Source organism: Balaenoptera physalus (genome assembly GCF_965194825.1).
Source record: "Balaenoptera physalus genome assembly, chromosome: 1".
Taxonomy (NCBI): Eukaryota; Metazoa; Chordata; class Mammalia; order Artiodactyla; family Balaenopteridae; genus Balaenoptera; species Balaenoptera physalus.
Genome location: NC_138882.1, coordinates 35,681,581 through 35,709,395, shown reverse-complemented (window position 1 = coordinate 35,709,395; position 27,815 = coordinate 35,681,581). Strand labels below are relative to the sequence as shown.

The following is a 27,815-nucleotide window of genomic DNA, read 5'->3' as shown; positions in this document are numbered from 1 at the left end:
ACGTTTCTGACCCCATCCCCCATACTAACAGTGAGGCTCTGCATTGAGGACATCAGTGGCTGGCTGTCACCATGGCCATGATCTTTAAGAAGGAACATCCCTAATAGAACCAAGGGCACACCTGGGGCCTCTTCCCCCTCCAAGGACTGGACTAGAAGCAGCTCTCCCTTCCCTCAACTGGTGTCCATTAACCTGTGCCTGGGACTGTGGCCTCTGGACCTTTACTCAGGGTTGCTCTGCCCCTCTCCTACTCACCCACTTGATCTGGTTAACTCTTGCCTCTCAAGATTTAGACCATCTCTTCCAGGCAACTTTTCTGTGACATTTCCCCTTCCCAGTATGGAACGTGTGTTCCCATGTTAGTTCTTTCCTCTGCCCTAGTCCTTATAACCCTGAGTTTACAGCTAGAATGTAGGCCAGGGACCTTATCTGAGTAGTGTTTGGTGCTTAGTGGGTGTTAGTGCATATTGGTTGAATGAATGAATGTCAAAGTGGCCAAGAGTAGAGGCTAGTGGATGAAAGAGATTTAGATCAGAGATGGGAGGAAAAACTCAAGTCCATTCAGGGTCGGCCACGATGGGTCCCAGCTCAAAATACCAACCTGTGATTGCACCTTCTTAAAAAAAAAAAAACCAATCCTTTGACTCTAGCAGGCTCTTAGGTCTTTAAGCACCTGCCATTGAAATGTAAATGTCACTTAAAGAGGGGTGTACACACTTTAAGTCATAATATGGGAGAGCCTTAGTTAACAATTAACTCCCTAAATGGGTTTACCCAGAAGGTAATCACCTGGAGAAGAAAAGCCTGGGCTGCCATCAGGAAGGAATTCCAAGGTGGCAGGAGAGAGAATAGACTCCACAGCTCCTGAACACTGATGCTGTCTACAGAAATTCTCTTCCCAATGTCTGCTTGTGAAGCCAGCTGTGGGGTGGTGGAAATAACTCTAGGTTTAGGAGTTGGGAAATAGGGGCCCTAGCTTCAGGTCTGAAAATAACTAGTAATAGATGTCTTTGACAATTTAGACTGGTCACTTTCGCCTTCTGAGTCTTGGTTTTCTCATCCGTAAAATGAGTCACTTATGCTAAATCACCTCTCACCATTCCATTTCCATTTCCAGATGGAACAGGAAAATCTCTGATTCTTCTGTCCCATTTAGGCCAGCACAGAGTCCTAGTCGGGCTCCTGTCACACTTGAAATAAAACAACAGCCTTCTACCTGCTCTACTACCTGGCCTGGCCAGCAGCCCGGGGCAAGTGCAAACTATTTTCGTCGTCGTGCCTTTCCCTTCCTGCTGCCTTTCTTTGTCATTCTGAATCCCTAAGATGGGAATATAAGGCTCTCCCAGTCTTTCCAACCTCAAATACTCTGTGCAATGGCCTATCTGCACCAGGACCCCTCACCTTGTCAATTCTTACCTGCTCACCTTTCCTTGCCGCCATGTCCACATTTGCAAGTTTCTCTACTCTGACAATTATCACGGCCCAAAACTGCTTGTAAAAGACTTTGACACACTTTCTTCTAGGATATGAGCTCTTACCATGTGCTGAGCACCCACAATTGCCAGATACTCTGCCTGGTGCCTTACACACAGAATGTTTCTTGTAGTGTCCACAGCACACTGTGAAATATTGTTACCTCAAGTTCACAGATGAAGAAAGCAAAGCACCAGTAACTAGAGGGGGAGGTAGTGGAAACAAGTTTAAAATCTATGTGATTCTTGGGACTTCCCTGGTGGTCCAGTGGTTGAGAATCCATCTTGCAATGCAGGGGACACTGGTTCGATCCCTGGTCAGGGAACTAAGATCCCTGTGCCACGGGGCAACTAAGCCCATGCGCTGCAACTACTGCGCTCTGGAGTCTGCATGCCACAGCTAGAGAGAAGCCCGTGTGCCGCAATGAAGAACCCACGCGCTACAACGAAAGATCCCTTGTGCTGCAAGTAAGACCTGACGCAGCCAATAAATAAAGCTTTTAAAAAAAAAACCTATGTGACTCTCTAGAGTTTTTTCCTTCACCTGTTGCCTCTTCAGGATACTTTTCCTGAATAATCCTGCTAGTCCTCTTTAAAAACATTCTTACCTCAGGGCTTTTCAATATTTGTACATATGGTTTAAAACTGCTTGCACTTTTATAACACATTTCTTACTCCAGAGCCTCTTAATGATATATATACATGTCATTTATTACTGTTTACACTTTCATAACAAAGAGTCAGCACATCTTCATGTTTTGCTTTTGGTTGAGGTCTGGTGGCTTTGCAAGCTTGCATCCCCTCTCCAACTGTTACCGTATACACCTCCATAGGAGGAACCATTGTGTTCTATTTCTTTTTATACCCCCATGTGCCACCCACAACTTGGCATGAGACAGTCTTAGTACACTGAGTACACTGGCAGTTGAATGAAAGGATGTGCCCACAGGTGACTGTGGGGTAAGTGCCCTCTTCTCACTGCCCTCTTCTAATCCTCCTTCCCATTCAGGACCTAGAAAGGAAATTGCCCACTTTGGGAGTTTCCTAAGAGGGGGTGAGGGAGCCCTGTGAGCTGAGTCCCCCTGCAGATATCACAGTTCCCAGCACATGGTCTACACACCAGCAAATTTGTTCTTAGGTGGATGCTGATGGTAGGACTTCACTTGATCTTTTCAGTTAAATCTGTTCCACACAACTGGAACCACAACAACTTGAAATAATAAGCAATAAGTAGGCAGAGATGGATGCAGATCTAGATAAATAAGTTTGGAAATAAATGGAGACTTACTGTTGGAAAAATGCTTTCACATAGCATAGACTGATGCATCATTTAAGGATTCTGTCTTCACGCTTATACCATGGGTTTAAATTTACATGGTCTGAAGAGGATTAAACTTTCTGGCTGAGAGTGAGGAGGCCACGGAAGGAAGGAGAGGGGCAGAGGCACAAGCCCTCTCAGGAGTCTTTCCTTTATGAGTATTCTTGTCCTGGCTCTAGGAAAGCTGGTGCTGGAGGGGGATGATCCCTTTCCTCTGTGTGTGTGTGGTTGGGTGGTGGGGGAGTGACAGTGCATTGGAGCAACTCAGCTGTTAGTCGGCCGCTGGTGGGTACCAGAGAAGTGCAATTAAGCAGCCGAGCCCCTCCCCCAGCTCCTCACTGGCCTAACTAATCCTGAAAGCCCTTTCTTCTCCTGGGCAGAGCATCCCCTTGCCAGCTGCCCATTCCTCCAGGTGTTTCCTGTAGCTCTTTGTTTGCTGGCTGGGTGGCTGAGGGCAGCGAGAGGGAGTCTGTTTTGGCTTCCTGTTAACCAATGGCAGCCAGTGTGGGGGTAGGTCTGGAGCTCCTGTATCTGGGGAGAACTGACCACAAACAGCAGCTGCCTCCTGATACCTGCCTTTCTGAGAGTGTATAAACAGTACTGGGCCCAAAGAGGAAGAAGGCTTTCTCAGCAGAGCAGGGCAGGGGCTTCAGTTGGGTCAGAACAGAGGGTCATTTCACAAGTGAAATGTCTAGAAGCTTCCCACCTTAATTCCCCTTTCCCCAGGGGAGAGGGTCAAGGTCTAAAGTGTGAGTCACCACAGGGACCTCAGGACAAAGGCCTGGTTGCCCTGGACTCTAACGCTGACATGACAAGGGCTGGTGGTGCTGGGTCACCCTCCACCATTCACCTGCCATAAAGTGGAGTGCATTGCTTCTCAAGGCAAAGGCTGAGAGTGGAAGGGGCCATCTTGACAAAGCCTCTGTTTTCTTACCTCAGAGCTGAAGCGACTGTACACCCCATCTTCACCAAACCTACCCAACCCCAGACAGTTGGTGCAAAGACAAACTCTGTCTTGGGTTTCTCCCTGGCCACTCTTCCCAGGAAGGTAGGGTAGTATTTGTGGTTCAAGTTTCTCCATTTTAGTTGAAGTGATCCACTCATCTGGATGATTATTTTATTTATGTCTCCCTGGGAGGCTGTTGGCTCTGGGAGCTGGGCTGCCTATCTTGATGCTACATTGTATCTCCAGTGCTTGCATAGGACCTGGCATACAGTAGGTTCTCAACAATATTGTAAATGAATGAATGGGAATGTTACCTCCTTAATCCTTTTCTGTCTTTGTGTTTGCAATGGGCTAACAGTATAACACAATAATAAATGGCACTAGTGAGCATTCACCATGTGTATAATATCATTAAATTCTCAGAGTAACTCCATGGGTTGATATTATTACCCTTAGACTATAGATGAAGAGACTAAGACTCAGGGAAGGTGAAGCAAATTACCTACAGGCATACTGCTAGTAAGTGACAGGGTCGGGTCAAATCCAGGACTGGCTGAATAAACAGAGGGGGAAAAAAAAGAAATAAAAACTAAGGCAAAGCTGGATCCAGGGTTTCTTCTAATTCCCCCTGTCACCCTTAGCCCTCTGGTCTTCTGGATTCCAGGAACTTTTACACCAAGCCACAGTTCACATTGCAGATAGTCAAAAAAAGGTAAGAAGTCTGGAATCTCAATCTTACGTATATTTTATGTCCAAACTCAGATTGCCCGTCCTCTGAAATCCTGCCACTTATCCTAGCCTTGATTGATTTTATAACAGCCCTCTAAACTTTTATAGGAAGAAGTTGCTGTTCCCTTGCTTATTCATGTATATGATCTTTTATTTGTGTATGTCTTCCTTGAATTTCTTTTTTGTTTATGTGTCATATTTCAATTTGAAGGTTCTAGAGATCACCTCTGGTATTTCTCAATACCCACTGTAGCTTCTGGGTTTAATGCAATACCTGGGTATGAAACTGAGAGCAAGAAGGGCTGGGGAACCAAGTAGTCTAGTCTATACATTTCAGTGGACTCCCCCCAACCCCATAGGGCTCTCTCTCTCTCTCTATCTCTCCTTTGTCCTTTGCCTCTTTCCGGATGGAGAAATCCTGATCCAATAGAGACCAACCAGCCAGATGGATTGCTTCATCCTCAGCTGCTGACTTCCCAGCTCTTGTGCAAAACACAGGAACGCCTTGTGCTCATTGTGACCCACTTCCTTTCTTACTGGGACCTGCTCAGGGTGGAGGCTTAGGTCTCAGTGGCTTCTCTTGTTTTTGCAAAAGGAAAATAATCTCCCGGTCATAGTCGCCAATAGGCTTTTCCCATGACTTTTCCCATGGCACCTCCCAGGTGGGAGAGAAAAGAAAGGAACACTGTGTCCTGAGATGAGCTTCAAAGATACCCAGGAGGGCGGAACACGATGTAAAACCACTTGGTAAGATTATAGTGTTATTTGAATATGAGGGATTGAAGTGGGCCAATGCAGGTCTTGGAGTCCAGGGTCTACATCTGGGCTCTAGCACAGATCAAGCTGCACGTGCAGCTTGAAGGACATTTTTATGGTTTTGAGTTTTCAGTTTGGCAGGCAGGCAATGTGTCCTGGAGTAAGGGCTCTCTTATGTCCAGAGATGGGTCCTTGTGAGAAGCACAGTGTGGGGGGGTGGGCAGAGGCGAGAGTTTTTGTCCTCAGTGTGTTGTCAGTCCAAAGATGTTGATGGGATAATCATAAATGCCAGTATATAAAACACTGATATGTGATTAAATACAAATTAATGGAACTACATAGAATGATACATTCTACATAAATAAGTGCTTAGACAGTTGCTAGACAAATGGAAATGATTAGAGATGGGTGAGGTTGGCTGAAGCAAGGATCGGGAAAGAGAGATGTTTTGAGAAATGCCTTTATTATCTTGTGCCCAAACAACTCTGAGCACAGGCACCTTGGCCAACTCAAACAACAGGAGGTCCGGTGGGTGGGTGGAGGAGCAAGACATGGAGCCATGTAGGAGGAGAATGGTGAGCTCTGTTCCCTAAGCTCTGAGCGACTCTGCCCACTCCCACCCCTCACCCCTCACCCCCAGCACCACAGCTCAGTTCTTCTGCAGAAAGAGCAACCAGGGGCATTCAGCCCAGAAGAATGCAGACCTGCGGCCTCAGAATCATAACTTTGCATATGCTATACCTTTTTACTGTTTTAAGACATAAGGAATGATTCCCTTTTATTCTGAATTTATCGAGATCTCTTAGCACCTTAACCTAGAGTTCCCATTAATCCTCCCAAAACAGACTGGACTGATGTTGGAGGGTGGAGGGAGAAGGAGACAAAAATCGGAGATTCAGGAGATTAGGGGGCCAGGGGAGCCTTCACCTCTACTCTTTAAAAAAGATCTTTGCATTGCCCTAGACCTTTCTGGTCTCAATTGCCTCATGAAATAATAGATGTGAAGCACTTTGAAAAATGTTTCAACACTCCACCTCCTGGGAGTTATGACTGTGGGGAAGCTGAAAGTAAAGCCTCCATGGGGGAGTTCCCTGGGGGACCAGTGGTTAAGACTCCATGCTTCCACTGCTGGGGGCACATGTTTGATCCCTGGTTGGAGAACTAAGATCCCACCAAAAAAAAAAAAAAAAAAAAAAGAAAAGGAAAGAAAACCTCCTATTTGCACAGCCTGTCCTGTTTATAGAGCACTGGATTGCACATCAGCTTACTCTCCACTATGCTGGGAGGTAGAGGTGGCGGGTGATTTTACCATTTATGAAGAAGAAACTGAGGCTCAGACAGGCTAGATGACTTGCCCAGAATTATACAGCAAGCAGATGTAAGCTGAGCATGGAAGCCAGGTCTCCTGATTCCTGGTCCATTTCTTTCCACCTAGCCTCTTAATGTTTGAAAGCACACATGGGTTATTTTGATAGAATCCTATTCTAGAACAACTCAAACGTCATTATTTAATGGCAGAGTGCCAGATCTCACTGTTCTCCGCCTGTTAGGTCTTGGATTTTTCTATTTAACGCTATTTTTTGAGAGGCAAAACAATGCCCAGTCAAGGGATTTTTACAGAACGAAAACCTTCAAAGCACAAAGCCCCAAGCTACCACAGTGTACCATTGTTGCCCCAAATTGAGGTCTCCCTTCCCAGGGGTCCTGGCTCTGCACACAGCTGGACAGAAGCCGAGGAGGAGTGTGGGGTCAGAGCCTCCCCAGAGGGGAACAGATGGGCAGGCTGGCCCCAGTGCCAGCACTTTGAACAACCCTTTTCTTTTCCAGCCAAACGTCCAACGTCATTCCCCTCTCACCTCCAGCTCCCAGGCAGCCTCCCCCTACCCCCATTCTGTCTTTGGGTGGGCTCTGAGGAGCTGATGGACTCTGGAGGGATGGAGGCTGTTCTCCTTTATGATTGGCAGAAGGATGAAAGGAGGCTTGAAACTGGTGTGGGGCAACTGTTGCCATCTGTCTGGCGGGACGTCACCAGGGATGGTCTCACCCATTCACTCCTTCACGCAACGCTGGGCTCGGGCCTTTTGTTTGGTTGGCTAGGGGTGGGGTTGCTGTAGTGCAGTGGAGAGAGGTGGTGGGCGAGAGAAGCAGCTTCTTTGTGCCTGCATCAAACTTTCAGTAATTCACTAGGGTGATTTGCATGAGGAAGCTGCCTAAGCCCCAAAACACCCAAGTGATTGACAACCTCCAGCCCTCTCCCCTGATCACATCCCCCTCCCCCTCCCCCTTCGGCCAAACAGCTCCCCAGGGTTAGAGGGAGTGGCCCCAGCTCCTCTGCAGGGATGAGGAGCAGGAAAAGCTGCTCTGGCCCTCTCTGTCCACCCTCTGTCCCCATCCCTTTCGCAGTTCGAGGTGGGTCTGGTGTCTTCCTCCCTCCCCACCCCCATCAGTCCCTTACAGCTTTTTTCTTTTTGTTTGGTTTCTACGTACTAGGCTGGCAGGCAGAGGGGCCAAAGCAGGAGGAAAGGCCCATTAACCACCCAGCAGCTGAGCAGGAAAAAAAAAAGGAGCTGAATAGAGAAGACCGGGTTGGCAGCCCTCCAGCCCAGCTCCTGGTCTTTGAATAACACCCCAGACCAGGAGCTGGGATCAGTGTGTGGGAGGCTTTGGGGCATTTAATTATTTAAAGGGCTCACTAAAAGGAGCTAAGACCCTGGGGAAGGGGGAGGAGAGGCAGATGGTGTGCCCAAGTTGCTGGGAACCTGGAAACTGGGTGCAGGATGGGTGACGGTGGGGGTGGGGGAGGTAGGGAGGACTGAGCTAGAGGTCAGGGTTCAGGGAGTAAGAGAATGGAGGAGGGGAAGTGAAACAGAGATGGCCCTCTAGACCCAAGCAGGCCCTGTGGATAGTCTTTGCCTACACCAGCTGGGGGCAGGCTCTCAGCCTCTCCTTTCTGTACTCCTGCCCACCACTCCCCAACTTTGAAATTCGTATCTGCCCTAAGAGGGAACCATTTTGGAAACACACAACAAAACTGCGAAGTTTAGGGGATTACCCCTTCTCTTCTGGCACTTAGGGATGCTCCAGATTGGTTTAATGGTGACCTGAACTGGGCAGATGGATAGGAGGATTTTCTCTTCCTCCCTCCCTCCCTCCCTTCCTCTTTCTTTCCTTTCTTCCTTCCTTCCTTTTCTTTCTCTTTCTTTCTTTCTTTCTTTCTTTCTTTCTTTCTTTCTTTCTTTCTTTCTTTCTTTCTTTCTTTCTTTCTTTCTTTCTTTCTTTCTCTTTCTTTTCTTTCTTTCTTTCTTACTTGTGGTAAAACTTCTGCAACATAAAATTCACCATTTTATCTAGTTTCATTTTATACGGTGAGACCATACACTGAGTCTGTGGAAATACTGAGAAAGCAAATAATTGGAGGTCCTGCTCTTGGGGGCACAGGATGCTTCAAAAGGCAGTCTGTGCCCCCAAGAGCACAGGGGCCCTAGGTCCCTAGGTAGAAACATACTAGTCAGATTGAATTTGAATTCAGCTCTGCCATGTACTAGCTCTGCGACCACAGGTAAGTTATTTAATTGTTCAATGCCTCAATTTTCTCATCTTTAAAATGAGGATTAAAAAATTGCTCCCACTCAGTATTCTTGAGGGGATTAATATAGGTGAAGCACTTAGAAGAGTGTTTGGCTCTTTGTAAGGACACAATAAATGTTATTAAATATTATCGTCATTACCATTACCAGATCAGGAGGCATTTATATAGGCTACACAGTGGAAACTGAGAGAAACAGGGAATTTGGGAATTGGGTACAAGGCCAAAGGGGAATTTGGTAAGGGTGTAGATTTGCCTCCATCCTTTCTCCCATTTGTAATGAGCTACGGTTGGAAATGTGGTCTTTGCTGTTCCAAAGATAGTAGTCCTGTTCGGGTAGCCCCCCTTTCCCACCTGCATCCCTCTTCCACCTTCACCAGGGCGAGCGAACAGTTCCAGGACCTGGGGCTCTGAAACCCTGTGGTCCAGACCCTTGCTTTGTGGCAGTTTAGGCATTATTGTTAGCCCTATTTTACTGATGGGATAACCAATTCAAAGGGCTTAGGGGACTTGAGATTTGATTCTTCCGCTTCTTGGGTCTTTCCCCACTCTAGCCCCGCCCAGGCCACAAGGTCATGTGGAATGAATTGGTCACTTGGTCACTGTGGGGCACACAGTGCAATACAGCATCTCAGCCTGTCTTCACTTCTCAGTCTGGTCGGCCTCAAACGTGTGAGGTGGGCTTGTTTTCTGCACCTTCCAGCGAGGCAGTTCTCCCGTCCTCAACACGCCTGGGGGGCAACGGCGACGGCTTTCAGTCGGGGACAGCCGAGATTGATCCCGCGCGGGCCGCCCGGACTCAGACTTGCACAGCAAGGGTGGTGCTATGGGGAGGCTGGGGGCGTGAGGGCAGGCAGGTGTTTGGCTCCCTCCCTCCCGGATGTGGGCAGAGGGAGGAGCCCCCGGCCAATCATCCACGTCCCTCAGTCCCTACGGAGAAGCTGCCTGGGACCTTGAAACGCGACCAAACGCGCTAGCTAGTTGGTTTTCCTAGTTTGGCAACTGGGTGGTGCCGCAGCCTCCGCCCGCTCTGGGAAGCCCCCACCTTGGTAACAAGCTGCTGATTGGCTGGCCATGGGGCACAGCGGACCAGTCAAAGCCCTCCCTGATGTCGAGGTTTGGCAGAGAGGAGTTAAAAAGGGCGGGGGGGGTGGGGCGGGGGGAGGCGAGACAGTACGCGTATTCGGAGTGGAGGTGCTACGCGGGTAGGTATCGGGCCTTTCACCAGCAAAGGGCAGGCGGGGGAGGGGCCGAGGAGTGGCTGCCTCTGTGCCGGGAACCCCTCCCTCCCGCCACCTGCTGCTAGAGCGTCTCGGGTCCCTAAAGCTTAGGTCTTTCCCCCATTTCTCAGGCCTTCCTCACAGCCTGACCGACGGCAGGGCTGGTGCAGCCTTTCTTGAGCAATTTTGGAGGTTCCGGGTTTCTGAAACCTCCTCGGTCCTCTCTCCGAAGTCCCTCTGTATTTGGGCGTTTATTTTCCCAAGTCTGTTACTCGGGCCCTCTTCGTTTTCTTCTTGTATATCTGTGTGTGCTCACGCCCTCCTAGGGCCGTGTTACCAGTCACCCATCCTCTAAAACCAAATTAACCATCCGCTTTATTACACTGTACCTATTGGCAACAACCTCCTAGACTTAGTTGAGTATACATTTCTGAGGACATACATTGTAAGCTTTGTAAGAGAAAGCATTTTGAATAACTTTGTTCCCCCACCTCAATGCACACAAACATACATACATACATATTCAAAGAACCTAGCACAGTAGCATCAAGATTAGGACTCTAGAGACGGTGACAGGGTACAATTCCAGCTCTGCCACTGCTACTGGCTGTGTGACCTTGAGCAGATACTTCACCTCTCTGAACCTCAGTTTTTACCAATGAAAAATGCTAATGATAATAGCACCTACCTCCTAGCATTATTATGACAAAATGCCTGACACATAATGCCTAATAAATGATATTATTTTAGATATTAATAAAGAAGGAATGAGTATTACTTCCCCACAGTTAATCTCAGCCCCTCATTCTTGGTTTAGGTGCTAGGGATAACAACTAGATTCTAGGGACATTTAAAATTACTATCAGTAAAGCAATTTAGGACTCAGAATAAAGCTTAGCACAGTCTCACAGCCCCCAGCCTTCACATGGGTCCTGTTTTAGCTCATAGATTTTACGAAGGGAGAGATCTGTTGGCAAGATAGGATTCTTTTTTCCTCAAGGACTTTTCTTAAGATTTTTTTTTTTTGGCCGCATTCAGCATGCGGGATTCCCCAACCAGGAATCGAACCTGTGCCCCTGCAGTGGAAGCTCAGAGTCAAGGACTTTTCTTCAAATTACTCCCTCTCAAAAATTTTAGAACAGCAGCATCTGAGGATTTACAATAATCCCATTTTAGTAGGATTTAACATTCTCCTTTTTTTTCACAGACTCGTGGGGTGCCCTACCTGACCTCTCCATATACTTACATTAACACCAAGGTGTGATTGTTAAGTTTTTCCCAAAACTCTCCACTGAAGTCCTTTCTTGTTGCTCAGAGACTCATCTTTTCTGCAGTCTTTGCCTCTCCCCCACATGCTACACACTGGTCCATAGATTTTCTTCAGTGAACACGGAGGCTGGCAATTCAGTGCTCACAGACCCCTAGTGGTCATCCTGCCATGTTCTATCACCTGCCATACCCTGTTGATGTCAGACGTGGCCTTTGTTGATGTTTTGCATTATTAAGAACAAAAACAATGATGTGTCTGGGGCACCTCAGTGGTGCCAGATGCTGGGGACAGGGAGGATGCAAGGGGCACACAGCACTGGGGTGTAGTTCAATGGGAAGCCAGTAGACCTGGGTTTCAGTGTTGAGTATATGCCATTAGGGGCAAGTCAATAAAAAGTGTTAGGTCTCAATTACCCTATCTGTAAAGTGGGTGTATCAGACCTGTCTCATTACTTTATAGATATTTTGGGAAAATAAATGGGGTCATACTGTTGAAAGCACTTCATATTTTTTGGAAATTAAAAGGGGTGTGTTTGTGTGGGTGTGGGTGTGGGTGTGTGCAACAGGCTATTAAATCCATTTTATGCTACTATTTCCATTTGGCTCCCAGAAATATGATCCAACAGTTGTTATTAAAAACTTATGAACCCAGCTTTGTGCTAACTGTTGTGAGGTATATGGAGGGATCATATGACACGATCTCTACCTTTAAAGAATTTACAGTCTAACCAGTTTGCTCAACTAACACATGAAATGATGTGTCATATTGACTGTGGGTCCCCCACATATCCTCTTCTATCTTACAAGTAAAGGATGATCTGGTGGTGTGACAATGGAACCAATAGGTGGACGTGCCTTACTGCAGCTAGCACAACTGCTTACCTCTTACCTCTCTCTTTCTGTCCTTGGTGGGGTGTGGGGTCTTACAAACCATCCTCACTGCTGTCTTCGCCAATGTTCATGAGTCATGGCCTGATGTCTTGTGACCTGAGTTTGGGGAGATGCTCGCCTTTGATGCTGCCCTTCACTTACTGTTCATGTAGTTACCTGTTCCTGATGCTTTCTCATCTGCACCTGCCCACTGCCACTGCTTACAAATGCCATCACAGCCATTGTAGCTACAGCAGCTCCTCTGGGGTGGGCTTTGGGTGGGACACTGAGGGTACTATTATTCCCAGCGTCCTGTCCCCGGCAAGAGAGACCACCTCCCTACCCCTTCTAATCTCTGTATTTGCTCCCACGGCCAGGTAGACTAGAAAAGATGCAAGTTGCTCACATTTCCCCACAGCACAGAGGGCTGTGTCCCGTTTGGGGCTCCCCCCAGCCTTCTTGGTGGAGGGAGCTAGTCTGGGATGGGGTGGAGGACCAGTTCTGTTGCTGCATGCTCAGCAGGCAGATTCCAGCTCCAGATTCTCTGTGCTGGCCCAGCAGATTTAGCTCCTTTCCTTTTTGGAGACTGTCAACAAAGACTCAGTATAGCTTCTAAGAAGGAGTAGATCAGTGTAATTGCTACCATCTTTGAAAAAAAAGATGGGCATGCAAATTAAAATAAATATCAATACCAAGTCTCATCCATCAGACTGTCCAAATTACTGAAATCTGAAGCAGTATTTGGCATCATGGGGATGTGGGGAAATGGAGGCTCATGTACAACTGGTGTGAGTGCACATTCGTACAACCCCTTTGGAGAGCAGTTTGACAGAATCTAGTAGAGGTAAATTGTTCATATTTCACGACTTAGCAGTTCCCTCCTGGGCATATATACCAGTAGTTTTTAACTGGTGGTGGTTTTGACCCCCAAGGGAACATTTGGCAACTTTGGAGATATTTTTGATTTGGACTGGGGAGGGGACAGATACTAATGGCATCTAGTGGATAGAGGCCAGGGATGCTGCTAAACATCCTACAGGCAGTCCACTCTGTCCCCCCACCCCTTGCCCAACAAAAAATTATCCAGATCCAAATGCCAGTAGCGCACTGTAAAGAAATCCTGATGTAAACTCTAGAGAGACTCTCAAATGCAATCTCAAAGAGACAGATAAAATGATGTTCACTGCATTATTTGTTTCTAACATTACAGTATTGAAAATAATCTAAACGTCCCTCAAAAGGAGAATAGAGAAATAAATTTAGGTGTTTTCATACAATGGTTAGAATGAATGAACTGGAACTACAAGAATCAATATGGATAAATCTTGAACACACAATGTTCACTGAAAGAAGCAGAGTAATACAGAAAGTGCTACTCTGTAAAGTTTAAAAACACAAACAACTCTCTACTTCCCCTGTGGATGTAATGCAAGTTAGTTATTTTTGTCTCCACCAAATTCCACAGCAAGTACCTGGAGACCTTTACATTCATTCTTTCATACACTAAATGCACCAACTATTGACATTATCTGGCTCAGGGTTTTGCATACAGAAAAAATTTGTTGAATGATTGAGCTGTGCTTATAGAGAGACAAGACCATGATTTGCTTTCTCTTCTTGCCTTTCCCCTATGATCTGCCTTTCTGCCTGTCTTTTCATGGCTTAATTTAGAGAGGATCCCAGAACTTGGATGAGAAAATGCTGAATCTTCCTTTTTCACACTGCTAACTGAAATTTAGCATTCCCTTCAATTATGAAGGTAACAAGTCACTGCAGTATTAGCAGCCTGAAGCTTTGTCACCAACTGAAATTACAGATATTTTCATATCACATTACAGTTATTGAAAATACATACATTCATGCTCATTAGCACTTTGAAATGACTGTAGTTATTTAGACTTGTTGGATCTCATTTTTTATGACATTAATACACATTTATATATATATATATCTATGATCTAAAATATTTATACATTTTGATAACTGTACTTCATTGTAATTGGTTTCCTTTGGAATCCAATGGATTTTATTTTATACCTTTAAAAACATTTTGAGAAGAGGTCCATAGGCTTTGGCAGGCTGCCAAAGGGGTCCACAAATGTCAAGACTCCCTGGTTACACCATACCTTCTGATGCTTTGATTATTGGTTAAGTTTCCATTGGGGCTCGGTACTGATCAGAGCCGAATGGGAGAAAGTGGGCATGGATTGCCACCTTTAAAACTTTCAGAAAAGGCTCTGATGGCGCGAAGTGAGATCTGCCCACTAGTTGCTGGAAGACAGAACTGTGAGATTGAGCCGGGGCTTTGGAATGTTGGTAAAGTTTTTTGGTACTTGTGTCTGAAATAAGAGAATAAAGGCAGTAGATGGTTTTACCCCTGCCTACAGCTCCAGCCTCGTTGCTCCTTGCCGCTGTGCCCCCAGCCATTTTTGCTGTCTTTCAGTGTCCAGGAAGCTTCCTCCTGCATTCGGAGGTCTATACATGCTGTTATCTTTGCTGGACTTTCCTCCCATCTCTTCATCTAGGTAAGTACACTCTCCCTCCATATCTGATTATCTGCCCCTGATCCTCCAGACTAGGTCAGGCTCCTTGATAATCCTCATGTAGACCCATCCTCATCTCTTTCACAGCCCTTTCTCAGTTTGTAACTATGTGGTCCTTGGGGTGACTCTTTAGTTCACTGCTTGTCACTGCACCAGATTATAAATCCCCCAATGGCAAGGAAGGCTTGCTTTTATTGTCTGCAGTATCCCCAGTGCCTGACCAAGGGCTTGTGGTAAATATTTAGTGATAAAGAGTGAATTTTAATTGGAAAATTCATAATGGGACTGTGAATGCTAGCAGAATGGATTTAGGTCCACAAAAAATAAAGTCGGATGGCCTCCCCCCACTGGTGACACCCCATCTACCACCAAGCATCCTCCACACTCCTAGTAGTTCTGCATACACCAGTAACACAGAGATCTTCAGGCTAGCACAGTAGAAACAGTATAGCAAAACTGACAGACTGGGGAGAGAGATGACCTGGGGTCAGATCCTGGCCTTGATGCTTTCTTCCTGGGTGATCTCAGCCTCTTTGTGCCTCAGTCTCTCCATCTGTATAAAATAGTGAAAATAATAGTACCTCTGGCATAGAATGTTTAGGAATGCTAATGAAGCCACATAAATAAAACACTTAAGTACTGATCAAATGGTAGCTTAAAGGAAAAGAGACAACTTTTATCCATCAGAGCCTGATGGATAATCCACTCCTGCTACCCTCTTGAGAAACACTGGATTTAGAAAGAGAATTTCACAGAATATATTAGTCAATATCTTCAGTAAATAATATATTCAGCTCAGTAAATATCAGTTGTGGTTATTTCTCTATTAGAAAATAGTGAATTGTCCTAAAAGCACAAGCCTAGCTTTTAAAGGCTTTCAAGAAATGTGCATTGAGAAGTTGAATGAAAGAGCAGATGGGCTACTGAATGCTTATTTTCCTTTTCCAGGCCCAACTTGGCTTTGCAGTACTTGACTGCCCTCAGTTCTACATAGTTGCCACTAGAGGGCAGGCGCGGTTAAGACAACAATACTCTGGACCCACCAGCGCCATAATTACTGGGTAAACAAGGGAGGATGGTTGAAGGAGAAAAAGATAGAATGATTGAAAAAAAAATTTTTTTTTTTCTTTATCTCTTGGGGACCAAATGGAAGGAAATATGGAGCTAGTGAGATTGAAGTTAGACTTAAAGAAGCACTTCCAGAGCACAGAGTTTGCTAACTAGAGATTTTATACAGGTGACTTTTTAAAAACCTCTTAGCTATATCTACCCAAGCAGAATAGATGAGAAAGTGGGCTCCTCCAGTCTGAGGCTTATGTGACCCCCCCTTAAAGTAACCCTTCTGTGTCTGCCTTAATTGACTCCATTCTTGCAGATGCAATTGTAAAATAACTTTATTGGTTGGGTTAGCCACCACTCATGCTTTTCCTGTGATAAGGATCCTTTATAGAGGCATGATGGTGTTCACATGCAGATACTTTCTGAAGAGCCCTGGGGCAAGGGGCAGCCTTGCCCCTCACCTCAGAGCTCCTTTGTTGAAATGAGCTGGTTTGGCTTTTGTGGATTTCAGGGTCTGGAGCCAAGAAACAGTCCAATATCCCCCCCTTCCCTTTTCAGGGAAACTGCTTCCAAGCATACACTGTATCAGGGACACAATGGCATCTGGGCAAGAAGCAGATTAGGGCTAGCTGTCCTCAAGCAGTCCCTGGCCATGGCTGGATGGCTCCCTCCCAATGGTACCCCAAAGAGCAGAAGGGTTAGGTCCCCAGGCAACACTACTTTCAGAAATGGGAAGAATTAATTGCTCTCCACCCAAGCTATAAAGCAACAGCCATCTTCAGTAATGAGAGTGTAGCTCAGAGATGTGGAAGCAGAGGGTTTTGTGCTCAGTACAGGCAAGATTTGGCTGCCTGGCCTGGGCGTCACTGACCCAATGAGCATCTCCAGCCAGAGCTGGTACTATTAACTGTGGCCTTAGGACAAAACAATTAGTACAGATACCAAAACAATTAATACCACAGCCTCCTCCTTTGGCAAGTCCAGGGCTGGTTGGAGTCTGTCTCTCCCATCAGGATATAGACCTTTCTGCTTGCGTAAGAGGAGAGGACAAATTACCTCTCTCATGCTTTGAGAACCGCATGGACTCTGCCTTTGAAGATAAAGACCCAAGTAGGGAGCTGCTGGGAATGCAGAGAGTGCTGGCTAAGAATGAAACTACTGCAGCTGCTTCCTCAATTCAGCCAATTCGAGGTGTGTTTCCCTCCATTATGGATGCTGATGATAAGCAGAATCTGGCCTTTCCTCTTTTTTTTTTTGGTCAAACCCAAACTAGTCTCCAGCTGAGTCCACAGCCTTTCCTCTTTTGAAGTCTGATCCACCTTCAAAGAATTGCTTAGCTGCTGAAATATAGCCCCATACATTTAGCTAAGCCTGAGGTTGGTTTTCTTCTCCCACATCAAGCCAAGGACATGGTCATCATACTGGTGACCTCTGGTGTAGAGGTGACTCTTGGTGTCCTTCCAACCTCAGACACGAGTGTGAGTTCTCTGCACAGGCACTGGGCAGATGAGCATATGCCTTGGGGTCTCCTGCCTCTGCCCAAGGAGAGAAGAGGTGTCTGTGGGGCAATGTTGAGTGGATGAGGCGGACTTAGGAGGAGGGAGTTGGCCAAGAGGTATATACTGAGAAGCAGCGAGTGGGAGCCCAGAGTAACTGCACAACTAGCCCAGCACATGGGAGAGCTGTCAAGCGCTGCTCACAGACAGAGTCAGTGATTGTTTAAAACGTAAGGTTATGTACTATTGCTCAAGCAAATTTTAAGGTTCACGGCACCAGATCGTTGTGAAGAATGGGTAATGAGATTTCTGGGGTTGGGACTTCAGGGATTACTCCCTCTGCCACCACTTCTGTCCTGGAAAGGAGAGTTTCATGTCCCTCAGAAGAAGGCTGCCTGTCCCCTGATTCCACCTAAACTTGCCTACAGGGAAGAAGACTGTAGCGGGAGCCCATGGACTTCTGTCACATGGTCTGTCCCAGACCTTCCAGCAAAAGCCAAACCAAACCATCAAGCCAAATGCAGAGGGGCATGGGGGCTCTGGCCCTGCGCCCAGTGCGTGGGCCGCTCAGATCTCGATGAGGCTGGCGAGGCGCAGGCAGAGGGGCGCGTCGGGCGGCATGGCACTGCGCTTGATCTCGTTCCCGTCCAGGCGCAGCACCTGCAGCTTGGAGAAGTTCATGACGTCCACCACGGTGCAGAAGCTGCTGATGGAGAACTCTGTGGGAACAAGAGGGGCGGGGGTGGGTCGGAGAAGCCCAGATCAGGGACCTGGGTCCGCAGTGAGGCCAGACAGCCTCTGTGAAGCTTCTAATGTGAGAGGTGGAACTCGGCTGGGTGGAGCAGGCACTTTCCAGGATCAGAGTCATACTTACACCAATTAGTGGGCAGAACCGGAGACAGAGTGGGGTCTCTGCCTGTGTAGCTCCACCTCATACCCATCCCTCTCTGTAGACCCTGGAATGTCCTGGAATGTCCTTCCAGCCAGGCCTTGATCTTTTCCCATCTATGGGCAGCAGGTGGCAGCAGAAGGCAGTCAAAGACGAACCCTAGCAGCTTTGATTGCTTTTGGAGAGGAGGGTGTTTCCGAATTGCTTTGAGAAGGAAGACTGGGGAAATGCAGGGACTTAAATCTGGAATATTTCCTAACACTTTGCAGATAGAGAAAGTGGCAGGAAATAAAAGAGAGAAAATCTAGACTGAGAGACAAGTGTCTCTGAGTTCAGAGCTTTGAGGGCGTTGTCCGTGTACATTCTGAGTAAAGCCAAAGGAGTGAGCAAGGCCCTGAGGTTTAAGGAGATGGAGACTGATAGATGAACAGGGCTGCTATGGAGCTCAAAAGTCAAATAAATAATCCCTTGCATCCCGCATTTAATATGATATGGTTTACCCTCCTTTTTTGTGATCTCAAAAGAAGTACCCTTTTATGAAGATTTTCCCTCCAAACCATGCAATCCTAATGATACAGTAGTTCTGTTTGATTTAAATACAAATCCTTCTGCTACCATTCACCTTGTTCTCCCTCTGGTTGTCCTCTTGGACAAATCAACCACCTCTGTCTCTAGCCTACTGGGTCAGGAACTTGAAGGATAAAAACCAAGAACTCAGCTAAAACTCCAGCAAGAACAGCCAGAGTCACCACTGAGAAGCTGCTGAAGCCCCTAGAGGCTGCCTTCAACATGGTGTGTGAGAGCGTCAGGAAGGTGGCTCATGTCAAAGGGGCTTTGGGTGAGGTTACCTGTCGGGTCTCTGTAGGCTGTAACACTTAGGCAGACCCAGAGCTGGGCTTGCTTTTGCTTCAACCAGAGGCATTCCTCTGCTTGCCACAGTGGTCAGGAGCTGTGTGTCAGCCTGGAGCTGGGCAGGAGGAATGGGAGGAAGGCTTTCCTGACTCTCTTCCTAGAGGTGACCTTCGAGGGCATTGTGGATGGAGAGATTATGGGTATGAACATGAAGGTTGCAAGGAAGACAGTATGGAGAGCTTAGATAGATGAAGAAATTGTCTTTTAAATTAGCACTAGCAATTGTTTTCAGTCTCTGTCAAGACTGACGGAGAGGAGGTGGGGTGAGGCTGCAGCCAGTTAACTTGTACTGCAAATGTAAGGTAGAAAACCCAGCCCCAAAGAATAATGAGAAGAACAGGAAATACCCTTCTTTGGAGAGCACTCAGAGGAGGGGGGTGGAGACCTGGAATGCTTTTGGATGTTTCCTTTCTGGTCCCAGGGAATAGATCAAGTGGCCTCCAGGTGGACAGGTTGGGGGCAGAGCCAAGGCCAGGGGCCAGGCCTATGGTGTCTGGATGGAACAGGTGGAGTGGCTTGGGCTGGGGAGAAGTAAAGTGGCCCAGCTTAAATATCACCTCCAACCCTGTCGGGGGACTGCACTTAGAGGTTCCACCACAGCTTCTCTACACCATCCTGGGGCCTTCAGACTGCCTGCTAAAGTCCTGGATCCCAACTGTTGAGCACTTAGGGGCTGCTCAGCACACAGCATGTATATAGATTCTATCCACAGGCTGAGCACCGTGAGCCCCCCTGTTTATCTTCCCTAAGCTCATGAATAGGACAGGGGCTTCTGCTTGGAGACTCTGGAGGACACTTTCCATCCCAGATTAAATTCTGACAAAAGTCTTTCCAAATTCCTCCTGGTATACCCGCCCTGCTCTCTGGATCTCAGAGCTACTGAATAACATTCTGAGCTGTGTTTCCTGCTATTGCCAGGCTGGAAAAACTGAGGGAGATGCTAATGGAAGAAGGAAGGGGGAGGGAGAGGGCCGGGCCTAATTCCCCTGCACACCCTTCAGCTCCTGTCCTTTTAGCTCGCCTCTCAGAGGGTTGCTTCAATATCCCACCTTCACCACCCACCCCTGCTCTGGGTCCCTGACCAACTGTGCAGGGAGACCTCCTTCACATTTGCCCAGGCGAGGGGCTGAGCTTGGAGAACTGTCTTTCCTGCTGGTGGTCTGAGTCGGAGAGATACTCCTTCCATTCTCAGCTAGAGAAGCCTGGCTTTCAGTCCTTTGATGTTGATGGTAGAGGCTATGCTACAAGATCTGGGTGACCTAAAGAGATTGCCTTTCCTTCTCTGTGTGTCAGTTTCCCCATCTTTGCGATGAAAAAAATAAAACAGAACAAAACTGTACCTGGCAATTTCAAAGTGGCAATGAGAAGAAAAGCTTATAATATAGTTACTGTGTATCGCTTTTTCAATTATATGCCAGGTGAACCAAGCACTCTACATGTATTAATCCACTAATTAAGAAAAATAAGGAGTTGGTGTTATTTTGCCAAAAGAAGACTAAGAGGGAGATAACCAGACAAAGGGGCTTTGGCTTAAATTGCACAAGAAGGGATTTGGGGTAGACACTGGACATTTCTAGGTTTGACTTAAGGGAGAACTTTCTTGCAAGACCTTGAGACACTCTACTAAAGTGATTTTATCTTTGGCAGAGCTTTTGGAAGGGGTGAACCACCTTGTATTTGAGCGGCAGATGTGGTTCTGCAAGAAGGCAGGGTGACAAGATGCTGCAGTGGAGACTTTCCCACCCCAAGTTTCACTGATTGTACAGTTAGGCAATAGCTAATGGCTTCTCTCCCATGACAGCCGCTCTTTGTTGTCACATTTTCAAGGTCAGACTCTGATAAAACACAGTATACAATATGACGTTTCTGTTGTGATGATCCTCCTGTATTTAGAATGAGTGACAGATAGGTAGTGGTGACTTCTGGGTGGGATGATGGACAGCTAGAAGCAAATGTCAAACCCTTTGCAGCATGCAACATCTTAGAGACCGGAGAACCCTGCCTTGGGAATAGGAAGACCCGCACCCCCACACCCCCACCCCCCAAAGAAAGAGAGACTTTAAATACAAAACAGTTTGCCCTATACATGATGGTGTCTTGCACTTCCAACTAGAGAGCCAGGCACCTCTTCACCTTGCCCGCCTCACAGTCAACCTCTGGGACTGGTGCCTCTCTCACTCAGAGGGCTGTCTAGCTCGTTCACATCTTGCCAAACGACTGATCTGTTCCCTGAGCACAGGGAGAGAAAGTATTGATGGGAGAGGTTGTGGACTCAGTCCCTATCCATGCTTTGATGGTGCTGTTTGCTCTCAGCAGGCTCTGCTTCAAAGCCCTTTGCCAATGGTCATTAATGAGTCCTTCATTCCCCAGGGAGAAGGGTACTTTGCTGCAGAGGAAGAGAGGTTAAAATCTGGCTCTGTACCTTCCAGCTGGATTAAGATATCAGAGGCCCTGGGGTAATGTAAGCACATTATGAACACAAGATCCCCGAGAGGGAGCTGAAAATCAACTAGATAATCCAATCTGAAATGAAGATTTTAGTTCTTGGAGACAGAGAGGCAGCACTTTAGGCCTTTTCTGGGAAGAGCTTGGAAAACAAGAAGCCCTTGTCCTTGTCCTTGTCCACCACCCCAGGGTTTTGTGGTGGTCAGGCTCATGTTACCCTAGGGGGCCTCTGCCCTGCCACCAGGGGCTCCTTGTGCTCCAGGCAGAACCAACCAGAGCAAGTGCCGCATTCAGCTCTGAGAGGCTACAAATTCTTGTCCACCAGTTGTTATGTTTAAAAAGCAAATAAACATCCAAACACAAGACCAGGCTGTCAAGGCATGAGTAGATCAGGTGGAAACAGAGAGCTCATCCTCTTCTGGGTCAGTGAGAAAGTACAGATACCATGGTTTCTTAACAGCACACTTTCCTCCTGAGATGGACCATAGAAGTTCAACTTAAACCCCCTGTCTATGAACTGCCCCCTCCCAAACCTCTCCAAACTCCTCTCTTACTGCTTAACACATGACCCCTTCCTCTTAAACACACGAATTTCCTGGCTGCCCCCTCCAGGTGGCCTGTTAAATGACTGGGCCCTTTGTTTGTGGCAATTGCGTTTCTCAGAATGGCTTAGTCCTGTGTTCCTCCAGCCCATGCCCGCTTATCTCTCAAGACCTAAATTGAGACTTACCTCTTCTGGGAAGTCTTCTTCCATACCAACCCACTCTCCCACTGACTTTTCCTGGCTCTGCTGTGTAGTATAAGAGTATGCCACTATGTACCATTTTGTACAGGGGTATGGCAGGGTTTTCAGCTTACTTCATTGGTACTCTTTGGTTCCCCTACTTCTATTTCTTCTGTATTGCCCCCAGCACTCAGAATTGGGTCTTTCCAATGCAGCAGACAGCCCTCCCCACTCCCCTTTGCCAAAGTCTCACCATTGATCCTATTGCCTTGGAGGTAAAGGTTCTCCAGGTTGGTGTTCACTGGGGGGATCTTCTGCAGCTGGTTGTAGGAGAGGTCGAGCTCAAGGAGGCTGCTGGAATTGAAGGTGTTAGAGGCCAGGCCATTGTTGGTGAGACTGTTGTGGGACAGCCGCACATACAGCAGCTTGGGCGACCCCCGGAAGTAGCTGTCGGGGACCGAGTAGACATTGTTGTGCTCTAGGTACAGCTGCTCAAGGGCTGAGGGCAGTCCATCAGGCACCTTCCGAAGGTGGTTGTAACTCAGGTCCAGCAAGATCAGTGACCGGAGGCCTCTCATCGAACTGCCGACTTCCTGGATCTCGTTGTGTTGGAGGTACAAGGCCGTGAGGTTCTCCAGTCCCTCCAGCGCGTTGTTGGGGACCCTCGAGATCCGGTTGTGGTCGAGATGAAGCTCCCTCAGGGATCGAGGCAGTGGGCCAGGCATCCGGGTCAGGTTGTTGTGGTCCAGGTACAGCCTCTCCAGGTGCCTCAGTTTGGAGAAGACCTTCTTGCCCACCTTATCACTGATGATCTGGTTGCCATGGAGAGCAATCCAGAGCAGCCCAGTGGCGTTGTCAAAAACGCCCTCCTGGATGGAAGAGATCTGATTGTTCTGGAAGTAGACGTACTTCATGCGGGAGGGGACGAAGGGTAGGTACTTGAGGTTGCGGTTGTCACAGTACATGGCTGTGGGGAAGTTGGGGGGGCAGTCGCACTCTTGGGGGCAGTCGCGGGGCTCTGGTGGGGGTGGAGAGCCATAGGCATAGGCTGGACCTTCCTCTCCCCCGTAGGGGTAAGGCTCATAGGGCTCATAAGGGTAAGGGTCATAGGGATCGTAGTAGGTGGACTGCTGGTTGCGGAGGTAGTGGAACCACCAGTGGGTGTCTTCCTCATATTGTGCCCGGGAAAGGGAGCAGAGCCCTGCCAGCAGCAGGAGGGAAACCCACTGCATGTTGTCTCTCTGCAAGAAGGGAGAGAGAACAGAGTAAGCAGGCATGAGTGAGACTCTAGGGGGGCAGGGAGGCAGAGCAGGTGAGCCTTAGTCTTTGAGCTCTGCAGACCTGACTTCAGCAGCAAACAGCTGTGAGCAGGAGCCTTGCTCTCACTTCCTCTGGGCCTCCTCCCAGTGCCGCCTCTACACACTTGGTCCAGCGGAAACTTGGCTGTCTCGGGGGAGCTAGGTGCATTTTCCTCTGGTCATAGAGTCACAGAAACATAGCCTTTGAGATTAGAAGGAGCTTGAATGGAAGTGCTGCATTTTTTTTGGAGGGCAGGTCCATAGGAACCTCTAGCAACCTGAAGGTACTGTTGGGGGAGCTAGAAAGGCCACAGCCATTCCCATGGGAGTGGTAGTGGTGGTGGGTACTCTTTAGGCCTGAATTCACATCCAGTTTGGACTCCCCAGGACATAATGTTTCCCAAGAGTCTAAGGAAAAAGCCCTCTGGCTCTTTCCATATCTCTGGGAAACATCCAGAAGTGGCTTGAGATCTCAAAGGGGAAGATCTGAACTAATTGGGAAGGCAGAGGGTTTCTGTTTTGAGTCTGTGGGGAAGGTTGTGGTCCCCCTGCAGCCACCGCAAGGCTTGGGCTTGTGGTGCCAGCATCTGTAACAGTGCCAGCACCTATAACAGTCTGCTGGTGAGGAAACTCTCTGGTTGGCAGTTTGTGGCTACACATGCAACTTGGCTGGCACAGGGTCTTCATGTAACAGTTATAGATTCCCTCCAGACTGGGGCCACTGCCACCCAGGTATGGCACTTGTCTTCTAGAGTGGGTACTGAGTGCATGCAATCTTAGTGCACTCGTCCAGTAAAGTGTTACTACTTCTCACACTCCACCATGGACATTATGCAAGAGCCAAATGGGGCCAAGAGACTGAATGAGGAACATCAAACAATGGAACAGGAACTGAAGACTCTTGAGTATGCCCAAGGGAACATGGCTTTAGAATGGGATTCTGGCATCCTCCTCTCCCATCCCAAGCTACCTCCAGATTACCAGGCTCCATATCTAGGCCCCCACATTTCCTGGCAGCCCATTGCCTTCGAGCTTGTTATTCTAGCGAGATGAGAGCAGGGTAGGCTTAGAGAGAAGTGTGGGTTTGGTGTCACCTGAGAGGGAAGCTGGAGGAGTGGAAGATGAGGGGTCATGGGGTGGCATATCAGGCTGGATGTCTTACTCTGAATACCTATAGCCAAAGCACTGCATAACCCCTGTGAGCAATGGGTACCTTCCAGAGGGGTGATTGTCACCCTTGGGCAGAAAACCTTAGAACCTTTCTTGGTCTGGGAATAGTCACGTATGCCATTCATGTTGCTATTGGCCCTTGCTGGGGTTGGCAACTGTGGACAGGAAAAAGAAAGGAGTCTAAAAGCCAACATCAAATCCAATGAACCGATGAGAAGGACCCTAATGGTGACAATCTAGTCACCTTCTGGCCACCGGCTCTGTCAGACCTCTCTGTCCCCTGAAAACAATTCCCTTAGGCCCACTTTATTCCATTAGCCTCTGGGTTGCAGAGGCGAGGCACCTGGCTCATCCTCAGGCAGCCTCAGACAAAGAGCCCACAGTGTTTCTGAGGAGCCAACCCAGCCACCCACTGCCTGGGCATACTGGCTGGGCCTTGGCACTGGCCAGGGGAAGACGGATGGAATGGCCCATTGCCAGCAGCACATTTTTCCATGCTCAGCTCTGGGCTGCTGCAGGATCACGGTGGCTGTCTGGAGGCTGGCACAGTGAGCCTCTGTCTCCATTTCTCCTTCCAGACTAGGCACCGTGGCAGACAAGAGCCATCTTCCTCTTCAAGACCCAGCCTTCCAGGGCTGTGCTTCCTGCCCACTTGACTCTCCTTTGGAGTCATGACTGCTAAAAGGGTTTGGTGGCACCTTATTCCTCTCTTTACCCTACCCCCATCTCTTAGCAATGTTGATCTAGGGTTTATACTCTTAAATCCTCACCCCCCCACCCCCAATGATAGAGACCCTCCTGTGCTCAGAGTTTTGTGAGGTGGAGAGTTTCTAGGACTGGCACTCTCTGAGTTGGGGGGAGCTTACTCAGGAGTTACTGCTGTTCTTTCATTTCTCCATTCTAGAGAACCATTTCTCCCTTCTGTCAGAGTCCAGGAGGTCAAACCAGAGCTATTCCCTAACCTGAATTGGATCCGCATTTCACAGCTCCTTGGACCTGGTCAAGTCTCAACATTTCTGTGTATTCTTTCCCTTTCACCCCAGCAACACACAAGCGTGCGTGTGCACGCGTGCACACACACACACACACACACACACACTACACAAAACTCCCTCTCCGGTCTCATAACAGAATTTAGTTACCACAACCCTTCTGAAGAGAGACTGCAGGGACACAGGGCTAGGATGGTGGGCTTTCTGAGTAGTAGTAGGGCAGAGCTGGCTACCTTAGATACCTGGCCCTTCACTTTTTCATGCCTGAGAACTGGATGTCCCCCAACAACAGAAAGAAACTGTGGGACAAAGGTAGCATGTTGGAAACCCTTCCTTCTACTCCCCTTTCCCCGCTCCAGCATCCTGGGACACAGCCCAGATGGGAGAAGGACGAATGACTCCTTCCGCCCGGCCCTTTCCCTGCTCCCCAGCCTCTTTGCTCTTGTTCCTTTATGGAACTACCAGGGACAAAACCTGAAGTAAAATGACTGACTTACCTCGAGTTGAACCTTTCAGAGAATGACCACGTCTCTCTGTCTGGCCTCCTTGGTTGGAGAGCGTGTGAGAGGGAGAGGAGTGAGGGTGTCTACTGAGAGTGTGTGTGTCTGTGCCAGGCCAGGGCCCGCCCCCAAATTCCTAATCAAATATTGTGAAGAGAGGGGTTGAGGAGCCCGGATCCTGGCTTTTTCGGCTCTGCTGCAGGGGCGGAGCTCACACTCAACCACGCAAAATCCTGCTGTCCGCCTGACGCTATAAAAACCACCTTCTTTCCACTCATCTTCCCTAAAGCATTGGCAGCTCAGGGTCTCTTTCTGCTGAATGAGTTAGTGGCGCCCTAGAAGTTATTTGTACAGTCTCTTACGAAGCGCCTGGATTTCTCATTAAACCCACAAGGGCAGATGCAGGGATGGGGAGGGCCAGGATTTGGGAAGAGGCATCTTAACTCTTTCAGCAACCCACGGGTCCCACCGGAGAGCTAGTGCTCACCCTTCTGGGCTCCGGCGCCCTCTACGGGCAGGTGGTTAGGCTAATGGACAAGGGAGAGGACACAGGACAGCTGGCTCTGGCTCCAGTTCCATCCCTGACCAGTGTAGACCTGTCTGGGCTGTAGGGTTTCTCTCTCCCCACTGGGATAAAAGGGAAGAAAGGGACTCTCATATTTGTTGATCACTTACTGTTCACTAGCCTCATGCACTTTCGCCTGTCTCATGATGATCTTAGGGTTAGCAACAAGTACCTTGCTGAGTTGTAGCAAGGACTCTGTGAGGTAATTTGTGTGAGGCCCCTGGCCCAGAGATGATTGCTGTTGTGCCCATTTTACAGATGTAGAGACCCTGAGTAAGGGGAAGATGAGGTCGGAGAAGCAGGCAGGAGCTAGACCATGAAGGGAATTTTAGGCTATGGAATGGATTTAACTTTTATTCTGAATGTTTAAAAAGCAACCTGTTTTAAGCAGAGGAAGTGAAAAGATCTGACCTACTTTTTTTAAAAGCACATGGGAGAGACTGCTGTGTGGCAAAAAGCAGGAAAGTGTGGAAGCAGGAGCTCTAGCCCGCCTTTGTTGAGAGATAATGGCAGGTTGGGCTAGTGCAATGGAAGACGGAACAATGTATTTTTAGACAAGGAGTCTTGAAAATGGACCAGATAGGGAGTTAGGGGAAGTCAAGGATGAGTCCTTGATTTTGAGTTTGAGCAACTGGTTGGGTGGTAGCACCATTTCCTGATATTAGAAAGATGGGGAGGGACAGAGTCTAAGTTAGAGATGCCTGTTAGGCATTCCAGTGGAGATGCATGCAGGCAGTTAGATATATGAGTCTGAACTGGAAGTTCAGGGACTAGAAGAATTTGGATTACCTAGAATCTCAGTAGCTTAGATGAACCCATGCATCCTGAATGCTCTTTCCTCAACTAACTGCCTCATGCTAACATCCAAGGAACACCCCTTTAAATTTTTTTAAATTGTGGTAACTAACTCATAACATAAAATTTACTATCTTAGCAAATTTTAAGTGCACAGTTCAAAAGTGTTAAGTATTGCTGTACAGCCAGTCTCTAGAACTTTTTCATCTTTCAAAACTGAAGCTTTATATTCATTAAACAAAAATGCCCCATTTCACCCTC

The 27,815-nt window shown here is 47.8% G+C and overlaps 1 protein-coding gene and 1 long non-coding RNA gene across 7 annotated transcripts in view; one reads left to right on the top strand and one right to left on the bottom strand.

Annotated features, from left to right (window-relative positions):
- Positions 1 to 9,965: 9,965 nt before the first annotated feature.
- LOC309646478 overlaps positions 9,966 to 27,815 on the top strand; it is a 47,983-nt gene continuing 30,133 nt past the window's right edge. For 2 of the 6 annotated variants that reach the window (XR_014255390.1, XR_014255391.1), the window contains exon 1: positions 10,025 to 15,770. This is a non-coding gene — a long non-coding RNA (uncharacterized lncRNA). The other 4 variants (XR_014255389.1, XR_014255392.1, XR_014255393.1 and 1 more) reach the window with 4 other exon arrangements.
- On the bottom strand, positions 16,086 to 26,548 carry FMOD (fibromodulin). The gene is made up of 3 exons (XM_082432683.1): positions 26,192 to 26,548; positions 22,488 to 23,475; positions 16,086 to 17,983 (listed from the first exon to the last, which is right to left on the bottom strand). The coding sequence occupies exons 2-3, from the start codon at positions 23,464 to 23,466 to the stop codon at positions 17,832 to 17,834; spliced, it is 1,131 nt and encodes a 376-aa protein (XP_082288809.1). The 5' UTR covers positions 23,467 to 23,475; positions 26,192 to 26,548; the 3' UTR covers positions 16,086 to 17,831.

Excerpts from the sequence above, each read along its gene's own strand:
- FMOD (XM_082432683.1), bottom strand. The coding sequence starts at position 23,466 with ATGCAGTGGGTTTCCCTCCTGCTGCTGGCAGGGCTCTGCTCCCTTTCC. Across the intron at positions 17,984-22,487 it reads CCAAGGCAATAGGATCAATG|AGTTCTCCATCAGCAGCTTC; the intron begins GTGAGACTTTGG and ends TTGTTCCCACAG.